The 14,366-nt window shown below is 44.0% G+C and overlaps 1 protein-coding gene across 1 annotated transcript in view; it reads right to left on the bottom strand.

Annotated features, from left to right (window-relative positions):
• Nucleotides 1–11,122: 11,122 nt before the first annotated feature.
• Nucleotides 11,123–14,366, bottom strand: part of apcdd1l (adenomatosis polyposis coli down-regulated 1-like) — a gene marked incomplete at its 5' end in the record, with an annotated part of 58,172 nt that continues 54,928 nt past the window's right edge. The window contains 3 exons of the mRNA XM_084315680.1: nucleotides 11,123–12,904; nucleotides 13,256–13,775; nucleotides 14,026–14,224. Of these exons, the coding sequence (XP_084171806.1) occupies nucleotides 12,134–12,904; nucleotides 13,256–13,775; nucleotides 14,026–14,224 (1,490 nt within the window). The 3' untranslated portion in view covers nucleotides 11,123–12,133. The remainder of the gene's footprint in view (nucleotides 12,905–13,255; nucleotides 13,776–14,025; nucleotides 14,225–14,366) is intronic.

Raw genomic sequence — 14,366 nt, 5'->3', positions numbered from 1 at the left:
TTCTGGCCTATACTTTCCAGATGAGCGTGAGGTCATGACAGAGAGAAGTCTGCTTGTGTTCGGGCCCCACATGAACCAGGAAACCCCTGCTTCTCCTCCCCCACGCTACACTTTCTGTGGTCAGACACAACGCTTTGCTCCTTTGTCTCCGGGGCCAAGAGGAGCTCACTTTTTTTTCTTTTCTTTTTTTAAATAGCAATGCATTCGTTCAGCCAAGCCGGGCCAACTCATGCTGTAGCCGATGTTATCTTTTATGGGGCAGCTGTAGCTCATATTCGTATTGAAATAATGGGATTTTCTTAACAGAGCTTGAAATTGGAACGAGTGTGAGTGAAAGCCGGTCTGGAAGTCAACGGTACTACTGCAGTGATGTCAACCTGAAGTGGTGTTCTGAGAACACTCTCAGTGTGTCTGTGTGTGTGTGTGTCTGTCTGTCTGTCTGTGTGTGTATGTACTGTATGTATGTGGTGTGTGTGTCTGTCTGTGTGTGTGTATGTACTGTATGTGTGTGTATTGTATGTTTGTGTGTGAATGTGTGTGTCTGTCTGTGTGTGTGTATGTACTGTATGTTTATGTGTGTGTGTGTGTGTGTCTGTTTGTGTGTGTGTGTGCGCGTGTGTGCGTGTATGTGTCTGTGTGTGTGTGCCACATGCATCCATTCGGGGACGTCTAAAAACTGCTGACTGTAAATAAGGTTTTTATGGAAGAAGATGGGAGAGGAGATGATGATGAAGGAGAGACAAAGCATTCCTATGTTCCCCTCCACACCATGTCCTGCGGAGCCACAGTCCAGAGAGCAGCGCTGAGGCTTTCTCTTACCAGGGGCATTTGTCAAGACAAACAACCCACCAAATTGTTTGCGGTTTGGAAACTCTGTTTTGCTGAAAGGAAACTCCTTAGGACCTCTTGTTCTATAGGAGCGTTCTTTTCCTTAAGTCATGTCAAAAGTATGTCCCATACACAGTTCCCACAGTTCTCTGTGAACTCAGAATACCAGCAAAAGACTGGTTTTATTTGCCGTTGGTGGTGGGATGCAGTACAAGTGGGATAGAGGACAGTTTGGCCCTTTGGTCATCTATGACTACTTGTGGTCTGTCGCTTTTGGTGTTTGGCTTGTTGTGAAAATGTCAAGTCTCAAAACAGATGCTCTTTATCCCTCCCTTCTATGCTTGGGTTACTAATGTGGGGCGGCGTGGCTCAGGGGTAGAGCGGGTCGTCCAATGATCGAAGGGTTGGTGGTTCGAATCCCGCTCAAGCTCATGTCCATCCCACTGCCGTTGTGTCCTTGGGCAAGACACTAAGGTCGCTTTCACATATAGTTTTGGTGTGAAGTTGCAACATTGTTGCATTCTTCATTTGGTTCGCCTGCGTTCACACAGAAATCTGTCAGCGCACCGAACCTTCTGAACAATGTCACGCGGTCGAAAAGGGCGCTTGTCTATTGGACAGTGGAAATGTGTGTGTGGCTGCGAGCCTGTGTGTGCGCGCGCGCGTGTGTGTGTCTGTGTGTGGACTGCGGAGCCCTCCAGATCAGCGGAGCCGAGTTTTGACATGGCATTGATCCATTGTTCTATTGAAGCACATTACCACCATCCTCTCGCTAAACAACTTGTAGACCACTGTGTTTTTATGAGTGCCCACAAGTAGCTGTTTTATTAATAATATAATAAGCCGCGTTTTTTCTTCCTTCTTCCCAAGATGCACAGATATATAGATATATAGATAGATAGAGAGATAGATGCAGTGTGGTTGTTTTGCAGTGAATGAATGCTGCGAGAAGTGGTAAGGTAATAATAGTATTGACGTGGCATTGATCCATTGATCCAATGCCGTGCGCCTCGGTAATAATAATAAGCAGCGTTTTTTCTTCCTTCTTCCCAAGATGCACAGTTAGATAGATAGATAGATAGATAGATAGATAGATAGATAGATAGATAGAGAGATAGATAGATAGAGATTAGATGCAGTGTGCTTGTTTTGCAGTGAGTGCTGCGAGCAGTGGTAATAATAATCACTTCCTATATTTGGTTCGCGTTTGGTTCGATGAAGCCGAACCGAGACCTACGTTTTCAGGCGGACCAGAGTTCGCCTGTTTGGTCCGCGAACCAAGTTCGACACGCATTCACACAAACCCGAAAAACCGGACTATCGAATTCTGGTCCGAAAGTCCGGACCAAACAGCCCCTGTGTGAAAGCGACCTTAACCTACTTGCCTCGTATGAATGTGTATGCATGTGAATGAATGTTGGTGGTGGTCGGAGGGGCCGTAGGCGATGATTATTCGCCACGCTTCCGTGAGTCTGCCTCAGGGCAGCTCTGGCTGCAATTGTAGCTTACCACCACCGGTATGACTGTGTATGAACGAATAATGGACTCTGTAAGCGCTCTGGGGTCACTGGGGTGTCATGAAGAGCGCTATATAAATCCAATCCATTATTATTATTATTATTATTATTATTAATGACCAAAGTCAACTTCTTGGTTATAGTATCTGATTGCTTATGTACTACACTGGTAGGTAGTTTGGTCCTTTCCTCAAATATGACTTGAATGCGGGTTGTTTTGACTGTAGTATGTCACTTTTGATAAATACTTGGCTTGCAGTGGAATTGCTAAAGGGGCACTTCACCGGAAAACAATGCTGATTTATTTTGCACATAATCTCACACATGTAAACAATTTTGCACACGTTCATTTAGTTATGAGTTTGAATATGTTGTCAAGTGATGTCACCGGAGGACACAGAATCTTTGCGTTGTGTTAATTACAGCTGAGAAATTTCGTAGATCGCAAAAATTGCAATCCCTATTGCTATACGATTGTTACAATTGTTATGTTGTTTTTCGGTGAAGGGCCCCTTTAATTTCAAACTCCATCTGCACCATTTCTAATACTCTTACTTTTAGTCTAAAAACAACTAAGATCTTCTTAACGGAAGAAGCTCAACTATCTATCCTTCCATCCAGGAGTTATCCCTCTGATTGAGAACACTGGACCGGTAGCCATAGTGTGAACACACAGACACACGTTCCTGGAACAGTCGTGCTCACTTTTCCGTTTGTTTCACCAAATTGGAGCAGTGTTTTATTTTTTTATATATATAATTTTCTGTCGAATGGGGCCTTTAACGAGGCACCAGGCTTGATTGCTAACAGGTTGGCCCGTGCGCTTCGCTCACTCCGCTCTGCACTTTATGGCGTGCAGCGGAGACCGCAAACAGACGATGAAAAACTGCTCCTCTTTACGCTCAGCCATCGTCACTCAGGCCATCCCCGACACGAGACCTGGGTGGTGGATCCCATGTGCTGCTCTTGGCCTCTGGAGCGAGCGAGGATTTAGCCGGCTTTCGTGACAGACCTTTCTTTTTTGATTTGATTTGATTTGAAGTCTTTATTTCGAACATGCAATGAATACAACAAACAATAACAAAAAAGAAAAACAACTCAATCTGCATGTTCGAAAAGGAGTAGGAAGAAGTATACACTTATTTAATCCTACCCCTTTTCCACTACTCAAATGAGTGTACTATTTTAAACATAAAAAAGAAAAGAAAAGAAAAGAAAAAAAAAATATATATATATATATATATATATATGCAAAACAAAAAACAAAAACTATATATGTATAAAATAAAATAAAATAGAAACAAAATAAAAATGTAAACACCTGTGAATATCAAGTCCCTTCTTCATCCCTGTACCTTGTGAACATAATTTCCTTATACATCAGTTTGAATTGTCTCATGCTTGGACATTGCTTTAACACCACATTAAGACTGTTCCACAGTTTCACTCCACATATTGAGATGCAGTGTTTTCTCATGGTAGTGTGTACGTTTAGCACCTTTAAATTGTGTTCTCCCCTCAGATTATAACCCCCCTCCCTATCAAAGAACAATTCTTGAATGTTTCTTGGAAGTGCATGACTTTTTGCTTTATACATTAATTGTGCCGTTTTAAATTCCACAAGATCATTTAACTTCAATGTCTTTGACTCCAGAAACACATTAGTGTTTGCACATTAGTGTACAGAGATAATGCCACTCAATTCTTCTTGTTATATTCGTCATCCAAGCCTGAAGTACACTTGCTCAAACCCAAAAAGATGACCTCATGGGGCTGGCAGCTGCCATCACAATTCTCACAAGAGTTAATAGAAACAGCATGTAGCCTTTGGAAGGGACTCGGGTCTCTCTCTCTCTCTCTCTCTCTCTCTCTCTCTCTCTCTCTCTCTCTCTCTCTCTCTCTCTCTCTCTCTCTCTCTCTCTCTCTCTCTCTCTCTCTCTCTCTCTCTCTCTCTCTCTCTCTCTCTATCCACCAGTTTTGCATCAGAGAACAAATCCCTCCTTGATTAAATAAAAAAGAGAGAGAGAAAGAAAATCTTGGAAATCACACTCTTTGCTCATTTCGCCCACTTTCCTGTTATCTTAGAAATGCTAGATCTGGTTGAATGACAAAGTGCCAATTGATCCAATGATAATATCAACAGTTGGAGCTGAGGTCTTTCACATGAGAATGAGCAGCTATTTCTCCCCACGGTGGTCCCTCTTGTCTCCTAATCGCTGCTCTTTTCAGCTAATTTACCAATAGAGCAGCAGGTATGTAAAGCGTTTGTTTGGCTGATGATGACAGTGTATTCTATTGGAATACTGTACAGTATATCCCAGATATCCCTCTGTGTGTATTCGGCAGTTGAGGCTGCATCGGAATGCCTTGTGTAATATGTGAGACATATGACATATTTATCAAGCAACAGCACACTTATCCTATATCTGGGCTTCGAATCAAACCACAGGATGAGTGCCAGAGAAGAGGCAGAATCCTTAGTTCCTTTCTCGCCAATGTATCCTTAAAGGGGACACCGCCCAGTTTAAGAACTCATTTTCATTATTCCTATGGTCTAAGACGGTCCAAAGATATTAGTGAACATCAACAACTCTCCCCCAAATCCAAATACTAGAATTAAAAAATGCAAACCTGTGAGGTCATCAAGTATAAAGTCTGGATCTGCTCCATAGAGAATGAATTGGAAAATATGGTAAGGATGACACTGAGAGCACCCAGGGGAATGTTCTGAATATACATGTGCATTTTCTGTTTCAGAACTGAGAACACTACACTAATAGAATAACGCTCATTTGGGTATGAAAAATGTAAATGTTCTGTAGGTCCACAAAATCAGTCTCCCATTCATTGTCAATGGAGCACCTCCAGACTTTATACTGATGTCACATGTTCGAGTATTGATTATCTGATTTCTGGCTTTAGGAGAGAGTAGCTCATGTTCACAAATACTGACTGTACTTTCCTAGGCCATGGAAAAAACACATCAGAATATTCTATTACGTTTCTAACCAGTAGAGTCCATTTCATAGATGTGGTAGTTTATAGCAAATGTTTAAGCTAGTGCTGTTAAAATATTAAAATATTTAATCGCGATTAATCGCATGATTGTCCATAGTTAACTCGCGATTAATAGCAAATTAATAATTGTATCTACCTTAAATGGATCTTTTTCAAGTTCCAAGTTTTAATACTCTTATCAACATGCGAGTCAACAAATGCTTGCTTTATGCAGCCATTTAACACAAAAGGATGACCCTCATGCATTGCAAATTTGCATCAAATTCAAAACAGAGTGATGCACAAAATAACTTAAAAGAAAATAATAATTTAAAACAATGAATAAAGTGTGCATGAAATAATAGGGGAAAGAAAACGTTAGGAACTTGTTACATTCACCCACACAAGGGCTGAGTAATCACACCCCCCCCCTCTCTCTCTCACACACACACTCTCCCAGCTCTCTTTCTCTCTTGCCCCTTCCTCATCTCTCTCACCCCCCTCTCTCTCTATATATTATCTCACACACACACACACACACACACACACACACACACACACACACACACACACACACACACACACACACACACACACACACACACACACACACACACACACACACACACACACACACACACAGAAACAAACATAGTATCAATGAGAGCATCAATAATACACCGGAGTGAAGTCTAGTTAAAAAAAGAAAAATCTTAAAAGTGAATCGTGAGTTAAGAAAAATAGTGGCGATAACGTGTTAACTTTGACAGCCTTAGTTTAAGCTAATGCTAACTTCATGTATGTGAATGGAAAATGCTAGCGCCATTAGCGCCATAGTCCGGGAGGTATGGTTATATAAAAACAGTTCAATTTTACGCTGGCTCCGCATCTTGCTTCGCTTATTGGTCAACGCTCATGCCAATTGGCGCACACTGAAAGATTTTTCAATCATGCACATCTTACTGACCAGGGCACAACCCCACCTGCTACATATAAGCCTGTGCAGTGCCGACAATCTCCCTCCTCGCTCTTTCACGCTGAAAGGTTTAAGCTCAAGGAGAGATCCGGGAACGTATTTCCACAAAACAACGCCTGTATTTAGATTCTGACAGGGCAAAATCCATAATCTAATCCTTAATGTTGAGAAGGAAAGTGGCCGCTCTCCTGGAGAACCCCTCCCACGCCCTCCATGGAGCTAGCCAAGATGAGGAGCATGTTCAGCCACAAACTCATACCCCCCCCCCCGACACTCCACTAACTGCCTTGGCCGTCTTACATGCCAGTGGCCATCAGGCTCCATAGTCGGGGGCATGGACTGCTGTCAGCAGCTGGAGAACTAACGGCTGCAGAACTTGAGAACTATTAGGAATGTCTGACCACTGACCACCAAGTGGGTCTGATTCTTAACCACCAAAACCTGCACAGATTTTTAAAGTATATTATGCCCAAAGTGGTACAGACCCTCACCTGCACCATGTGTAGTAACTCATAGTATATATTCAGATAAAAAATTTAAATGTATTGCCTATGTTTATTGTAACGTATATTATGACCGATAGGGCAGACAGACCCACATCTACACCTTTGTGTACACTGTTTAGTTTTCTCATATTTTTATATTCAGATTACATTTTATTGCCCCCCCCCCCCCGCTATGATGCCGGGATCTATACAGAAACAAACGTTATGCAGCCCAATGCAGTTGCGGGTATTTTGATATTACCATGCATAATTTCGCCATAACGTTAATATTTCTTCTCATAGTCACTTCAGCAACGGTGGTACTGTAATTTACAAACTTGGAACAAACAGTCTTGTCAGTTATCCTACCTCCAGAGCAAAGTTACTAGACTGCCCACTTACTGTACACAGACAATACAGAATGAAAGTTCTTCAGACGCTCCCTTATGAGAGCCACCTTTAACTCATTCAGCGCCAATCACGGAAAAGGTTGGGTTAACTCGCCAACCGTTCAACGCCAATCACGAGAAAAGTCGGGTTTTAATCGTTATTTCTTTTATTAGCTATATCCATTCATTTTTCATCCATCCAGCCTGATGTTATCATTGGGAATGGGTCTGAGCTCGCAAAAGGGCAAATACCACAGCCTACGCCTTCCAGCCGGTATTGCACTCTATTAGAAATGGTGTCGTTTCTTTTCTGAGCCGATCTGAGCCGTGCGGGCGGGGTTTAAATACTCAGGCGAGACAGGCCTTTACAACGATGGCATGGAACACTAACCCCGCCCGCTCATTCATGTGTAACACTCGGTAATGTCTGGAACAGGATCGCTGTGGATAACTGAAATGGCGATCAGATAATTGGATTCTTTTTTTTGCATTACATCAGAGACAAGGTAAGAACACTATATATAAAATCTTGCATTGATCTGATGATATTTCTTTCTCCCGCGATCAAAGCTATCTGTGTGGACTGTGTTGTGCTTTCTACCGTTGGCTGCGGTGGGGGGGGGGGGGGGGGGGGGGCATTTCATGTATGCACGAGGAGATATAATAATGATAATCTAGTGTTGATTTCAGGAAGATTCGATAATCGGGCGGAAAATTTCAATGTGATAAGTGTATTCCAGTGTATCGCGTCTTTTCCTCGGATTACTAAGAATCACCAAAACTATACTCATATTCAAAACGGTATAAAACGGAAATGTACGGATGAAAAAACAATCTGTTTTGTACATGTTGACTGGAAGCAACTCACTGACAATCGACGGGTGTATTAGACCCATAGCTATAATATAAGATATATTTTAAGCACTCGCAAATGTCGCAGTCTCCCCATTGATTAAAGCGATGTCGCTCTAGCGCCCTCTGGCGCCCCGACCCATGGCACTGATTGAGTTAATTACCAAATAATTTGAGGAAAGAGAGGACAGAAGAGGAAGATGATGTATTATTTTCAAGGGTAAAGAGTAAGGACTGCTCAGAAAATTACTAAACTGGAAGAAGTTTATAGCTTGCATAAGTATTGTCATTCATTCATGTCCAGACAGGCTGTGTGAGAGTACTGGGCAGTTTAAATGCAGGCTAGTTTGCTGTATTGTGGTAAAGTTTACAGTAATGGACTAATTGGGCCTGGTGAAGGGCAGGCTGTGGTATCCATGGTCTCTGTTAGGTCAAGGGCAGCAGTCATCAATGTGAGTTTAAACTGATGATGCTCTTCAGTATCAAATGCCAAATTCCACTTGTATACTATGGCTAGGGGTTGGAAAGCAGCCATAATAGTATGATAGCCCATGATTGTAGCCCATGTCTGTTAATAATATATTTTAGACAGCAGCAGAGCATAGCCTGTCCATGAAGACAACAAGTGCACCAGAGATCACAGTACAAGTTAATTTGGGAGTCATTTTGAGGTGAGTCATTTTCTCCCGCTGCACTGCTACACCGGAATTTAGGGTTCCCCCACCTTCCAAATCACACTTTAACCCTGGTTATGAAATAACCCTAGTTATATGATTGCTGGCAAAGCATCTTGCCCCCCCCCCCCCCCCCCGATGGCCCTAGTACTTTCAGTGTGGAAGAGGCTAGGTAGGGAGAGTGTCTGTACTGCACCTGCTTATGCTGCAGGTGGGGGCATGCCCTGGTTAGTGATAGCTGCGTGATTGAAAAATCTTTCAATGTGCGCCAGTTGGCATGAGCAAGGCCAGATTAAGAATTCAGAGGCCTCTGGGCCAGACTCTTGTGGAGGCCCCCACACACACATACACGTGCACGCACGCACAGTGGCGTTTTTATATGTAAAACATTGGTGGGGCAGCCACTAACCAAGGCTACATACCAGGCAAAATGACAGTAATCGTTGTTCGCAAATTTCGCACCACATATCAGGCATAGGCTACAGGTAAGCCTGCATCATTAGTCGTGAAAGCAAATTAATCTGTCCATGCTGAATTAAACCCTCTATTTTCCTCAGACTTTCCTTTTTTTGGATTTATCCATGGTTAGCTTACTGGGGGGTCGGAAACTCAAGATTAGCCACTTGCAGACGGCAGGGAGAGGCGCGGGGTGTGACGTACTGTATATTTTAGTTGATGAAATATTTTTGTTGACTAAATATTTTAGTTGATGAAATATTTTTCATTTCAGTGTCACAGTATGACATCGATCTCCAAAATAAAATAAAATTTAAATTATTATTATTATTATTTTTTTATATATTCTTTTTGAGGCCCCTCGTCACTAGAGGCCCACGGGCCGCGGCCCAAACGGCCCGGCCGTTAATTTGGCCCTGGGCATGAGCATAGTCCAATAGTGTGAGACACCTCACCAGCAATCATATAACTACTGTAGTTGGCTAGTTAGTAGATTAGTCAAGCTTTCTAACCAGTAGGGTCCGTTTCATAGATTTGGTTGTTTATTCCATGGCAGCAAAATGTTTTTAAATGGAAAATAAAATGGCGTTGGAGCTGATTGATTGATAAGCAATCAACCGTGATCTGATTACACCCCCAAGAAAATGTCTGGGTAGCCAAATTAACTGTTTTTGAGCTGGGTTTTATAATAGTTATGAACATATTTTTTTATTGAAATGTTGGTGGATGCTTACTGACTCAAGTTTGATATGATACATGATACATAAAAGAAATGTCCAGGCCAGTTTTTAGAGGCTTTAAAATTCGGCTATAATCCTCTGGTAAAACATCACTTTACTTTTCACCTCAAATGCAGTTTAACGGACAAAATTACGGTAAACGGGGGGAAATAAATACTGTTAAATTCTTTCCATAGGTGGACATTTTTTTTTCTTTTATTTGTAAAAGTTATGACAACATGGTACATGGTGTACTGTATGGACCAACTCCAGACTTTATACCTGATGACATCACAAGTTAGAGTCTTAACTCTCTGGTTTCCTGGTTTTGTGACACAGTAGCTCATATTCACTCACTCTCGATTGAACTCTCCAGACTGTGGAAATAACATGGCGTATTTTAATTCTTAAAAAACAAAAAAATACCACTTACAACACCTTTAAAATAAGTGGTCTACATATTAAAATAATAGCTCTACACTCCGACAGCCATCACTGATATAGAGTGTCTGGTCGTGGTCGGTAACATGGGTCTCCCAGTCCCTCCGCTCTGCAGTAAACACAAAATAAATGTTCTGGTATCCCGTTCCCACTTTATCCAATCAGGAGAGAGAACTCCACACTGAAAAATGTTCTGACAAAAATAAGAAATAAAAACGAGTTTTTAGAAAATGTGTCCTTGAAACAAGTAAAATACCAGTACAGTAAGCTCATTTGACTTGGTAGGAATGTAGGGTTCTCTCTCCTGATTGGATAAAGTGGGAAGGAATACCAAAAGAAATATTTTGTGTTTACTGCAGAGAGGAGGGACTGGAAGACCCATGTTACTGACCAGGCACTCTCTACTGTATATCAGTGATGGCTGTTATTTTAACAAGAAAAATACCACTTTAATGTCGGTGGTGTTCCCCTTTAACTCTTTTTTTCAACAGCACTGTGTTCAGAATCTCAACAGCCAACTTGATCTCTTTTGGGAAGGCTGTCTTTAAAAAAAAATTGATTTTATTTATAGCATTTTTGGTCAACGCAGGACCGACAGAGGAGAGAGGGTGAAACAGGAGGAGAAGAGGGCATATGGCCACCGGGTCGGGGAATCGAACCCGGGGCGACCGCTTCGCGACTCAGCCAGCACGCTATGTGGTGTGCTACTGGAGCGCCCCAAGGGAAGGCTGTCTTTTATGTACCATTATATTTGCAATGGTTTCTTCGAGGTGAATCAGTAATTGAGAGGCTTTGACAATACATTTTTAATGGAGGAAAATAAGTACTTACAGTACATGGCAACATACAAACTTCAATCAAAATGAATACATCTTCCCTTTCCATATCAACATGATGTAAATGGTTATAATAAATATTTATTTGACCTCTCATTAGAACATTAGACAGGCGTTAGGCAGTAATTTGGTGTAATGCGTGAGAAAGAGGGGAAATAAAAACTGTACATAATTTAAAAAAGGGATACAGGAACAAGTAAGATATTGCTTTTATCCAAGCAAAACATTTTATGCTGTGCTGGCCTTGGACCAGCGGAGATGTTAGTTATTAAAAGGTTTTGATTTGACTTTTTGTGCGTCGTGGCTTCCATCTTTTCCACATGGTGAGAAGCCCCGGTGTTCTGTAAAAAAACCCACAATTAGTCTCCATTTGGTCTGCGGAGCAGACACACTTGAAGTCCAGTGGAATGTCCATGCCTTGCAGTTTATTGTGTATAATTGGTCCACTCTTGATCAAAGTGATAATGTTTCATGCTACAGTAGCATCCGCTGGAAATATACAGCATTTGTATGTAAATCGAAAGAGAAGTGATCTATACGTAAAACAGGAAAAGAACATCTGGTTAAAAAAAAATAATAAAATACATTATGATATACTGAAATGATGGGACTTTTATATATATATATATTGATAGTTTATATACATTTCTATGTAGAAATTGAATAAACATCACATAAAAGAGTCATTGCTCATTTACCAACAAGGCAGCATAATAGAACTATGGGGTACCAAGGCCGCTTGGCAGCGAAATGATACCAGAAAGCATTCAACTGTCCTCCGAGTCGGCTGAATGGTCATGTGACCATCCATCACGCGGTCCATCATATATAGAGGAAGAGTGTCACAAAGCTGCCACAAATAATGTCCATCTTCACCTGTGTGACTGTCTGGATGGTCAACTACACACAGGACAAGCTGCCCGCTGCGGACACCATGTCCTGTGTCACTGTCTGGATGGCCAACTACACACAGGACAAGCTGCCCGCTGCGGACACCAGCACTAATAGTGCCAGCTGAGCCAATCTCTCAGCTCCGCTGGCTGCCAATTGGACCTGCTTGCTGTTAGAGCCTGAACTGAAGCGGGACGAGGGCGACATCTCCCCCCCGCTACAAAGCACCATGGGAGCCTGAAAGGAGGTGGGTCTCTTCTGAGGCCGGTCGGGGCTGGAGCCGTCGGTCGGCCTCTCTCCGATGAACAGCAGCGGGTGTCTCCTGTGGTCCAGCTCCACCTTGAAGAGCTCGTACTCTTTGTGAGGCAACTTGATGCCCAGCACGGTGCACCCGTCCGTGGGAGTCAGGTCTTGCTCGGCGCCGACCTCCCAGCCCCCCGCCTGGCCGCATCTGCCCCGCCTGGTCCCGTTCAGCACCTTGGCCGTGGCCTCCTCCAGGGGCGTGACTCTCACCTGGGTCACCTTGAAGACCAACTCCGTGGCCCCCGAGACTTTGACCGAAGGGTTCCCCCGGGCGTAGTGGCCCGAGGCCCGCAGGGTGAACGTGGGCTGGGAGCAGGCGGGGTCGGAGTAGTGCCTGTAGACGCCGCCCCAGGTGTGCTGGTCGGGGTCAAAGGTGAAGTCTCGGGTGAGAAAGAGCACGGCGGCCCGGGCCTCGCAGCGCTGGCTGACCCAGTGGCCCTCCAGGGACAGAGGGGCCTTAGGGACGCGGGGCAGCACAGGGGGGCGGAGCTCTGAGGAGCGGTATACCAGGGCACACGCAGGGCAGGGGTGGATGTGATGCTGGGGAAGGTGAGAGACGGGTATGTTAAGACGGGCATTTAAACAACTTGTCTTTAGGGAATTGAGCATTGACGCAATAGAAGTACATTGAAATTGTTTTGATACTTCTGTTACTTTTGCTATTTTTAGAACATTAAAGGAAAAATACAATTGAGAAAGAATCTGCGTTTGGTCTTAGTCTTGACGCTCTTGTTTCTAGCTAAATGAGAGACTTGCTCATGTTCACAAATCTATAAGGAACCATCAAAAATTGTTGTATTTTTCCTATAAATAATGATGTTATTTGTAAGCTCTAATTACACATATAATATAGGTTATTACATGACTAATCTCATGCAAAAAGGTTCTCACCATGGCGTTCTGCAGTGGCTGCTGGTACCCTGTGGGCCTGTAGTGAGTCCTCTGGGTCCAGTCCGTGTGGAGATCCCCTAGGAAGAGCTCCTGGACCTTCCCTCCACGCTTGTGGTGTTGGCTCTCCACCCTGACCAGACCCAACTCCATCATGGAGAACCCCAGCGCTCCCAGGCAAGCCCTCCCCGCCCGGACGTTGTACAACTCAAACGGCTTCCCCGGGACCATCCGCCCCAAGGCCAGACCCACGCAGACGGCGGGCAGGCGGGCGGCGAGCCTCTGCATGGCCGCGGGGCTGTGGACCACCATGCCCACCTTGCTGAGGTGGTGCTCCGCCTCTGTCCCGCCGCGGGTGATCCAGGAGGCCTGGCGCAGGCGCAGCCTCCCCCTGACGGCCAGGGAGTAGGTCGGGTCCTCGCAGCCGCTGTCGGTGTAGTAGTGCTGCAGGGCGCGGAAATGGCGGTTGGGGTGGAAGGCGTAGGAGCGGGTCAGGAACTCTGGGCCCGGCCGGACTTCACACCTGGACGCGGGAGGAGATGAGGGAGGAGATGTTAGCATCATGAACAGAGGCGGTGAGCTATATTTACATACCTTATGGTAATACAGTACATTTTTACCATTTACCATTTACCATTTACAGTGATTTGAAACACATTTATGATACTATATTAGCATTTCAACTAAATCAATCGGTATCGGTAATTGAAAAAAGTAGCAAGAATTGTGTTAGTCCCCCCTCGAGCCCTCCTCGAATGATGGGAACAACTCACCTCGTTGACACCCAGGTGCCCTCCAGCCTGGGGGGAATATCCGCGGTGATTGGGACCCCGTCCTGTAGGTGGTGGTACTGACAGCGTGGTGGTACTGACAGCGTCTCCCACGGCAGGCTGTCACTGTGGTTGGAGGAAGAGCTGAACGGGGTGGTGGGGACATCCCATAGTTTACTGCCGGTCCCGGCAACCAGCACCGCTATAAGAGAGAGAGAGAGAGAGAGAGAGAGAGAGAGAGAGAGAGAGAGAGAGAGAGAGATTTGATTTTAGAAAAACATTTATTTACATATTTCTCATTACAATGTACAATGTGTATGTCAATACAATTAAAAACAACTAAC

The sequence above is a fragment of the Notolepis coatsorum genome, assembly GCF_963971535.1.
Source record: "Notolepis coatsorum genome assembly, chromosome: 6".
Taxonomy (NCBI): Eukaryota; Metazoa; Chordata; class Actinopteri; order Aulopiformes; family Paralepididae; genus Notolepis; species Notolepis coatsorum.
The sequence above is the reverse complement of the archived record's forward strand: the minus strand, read 5'-3'. Positions and strand labels throughout refer to the sequence as shown.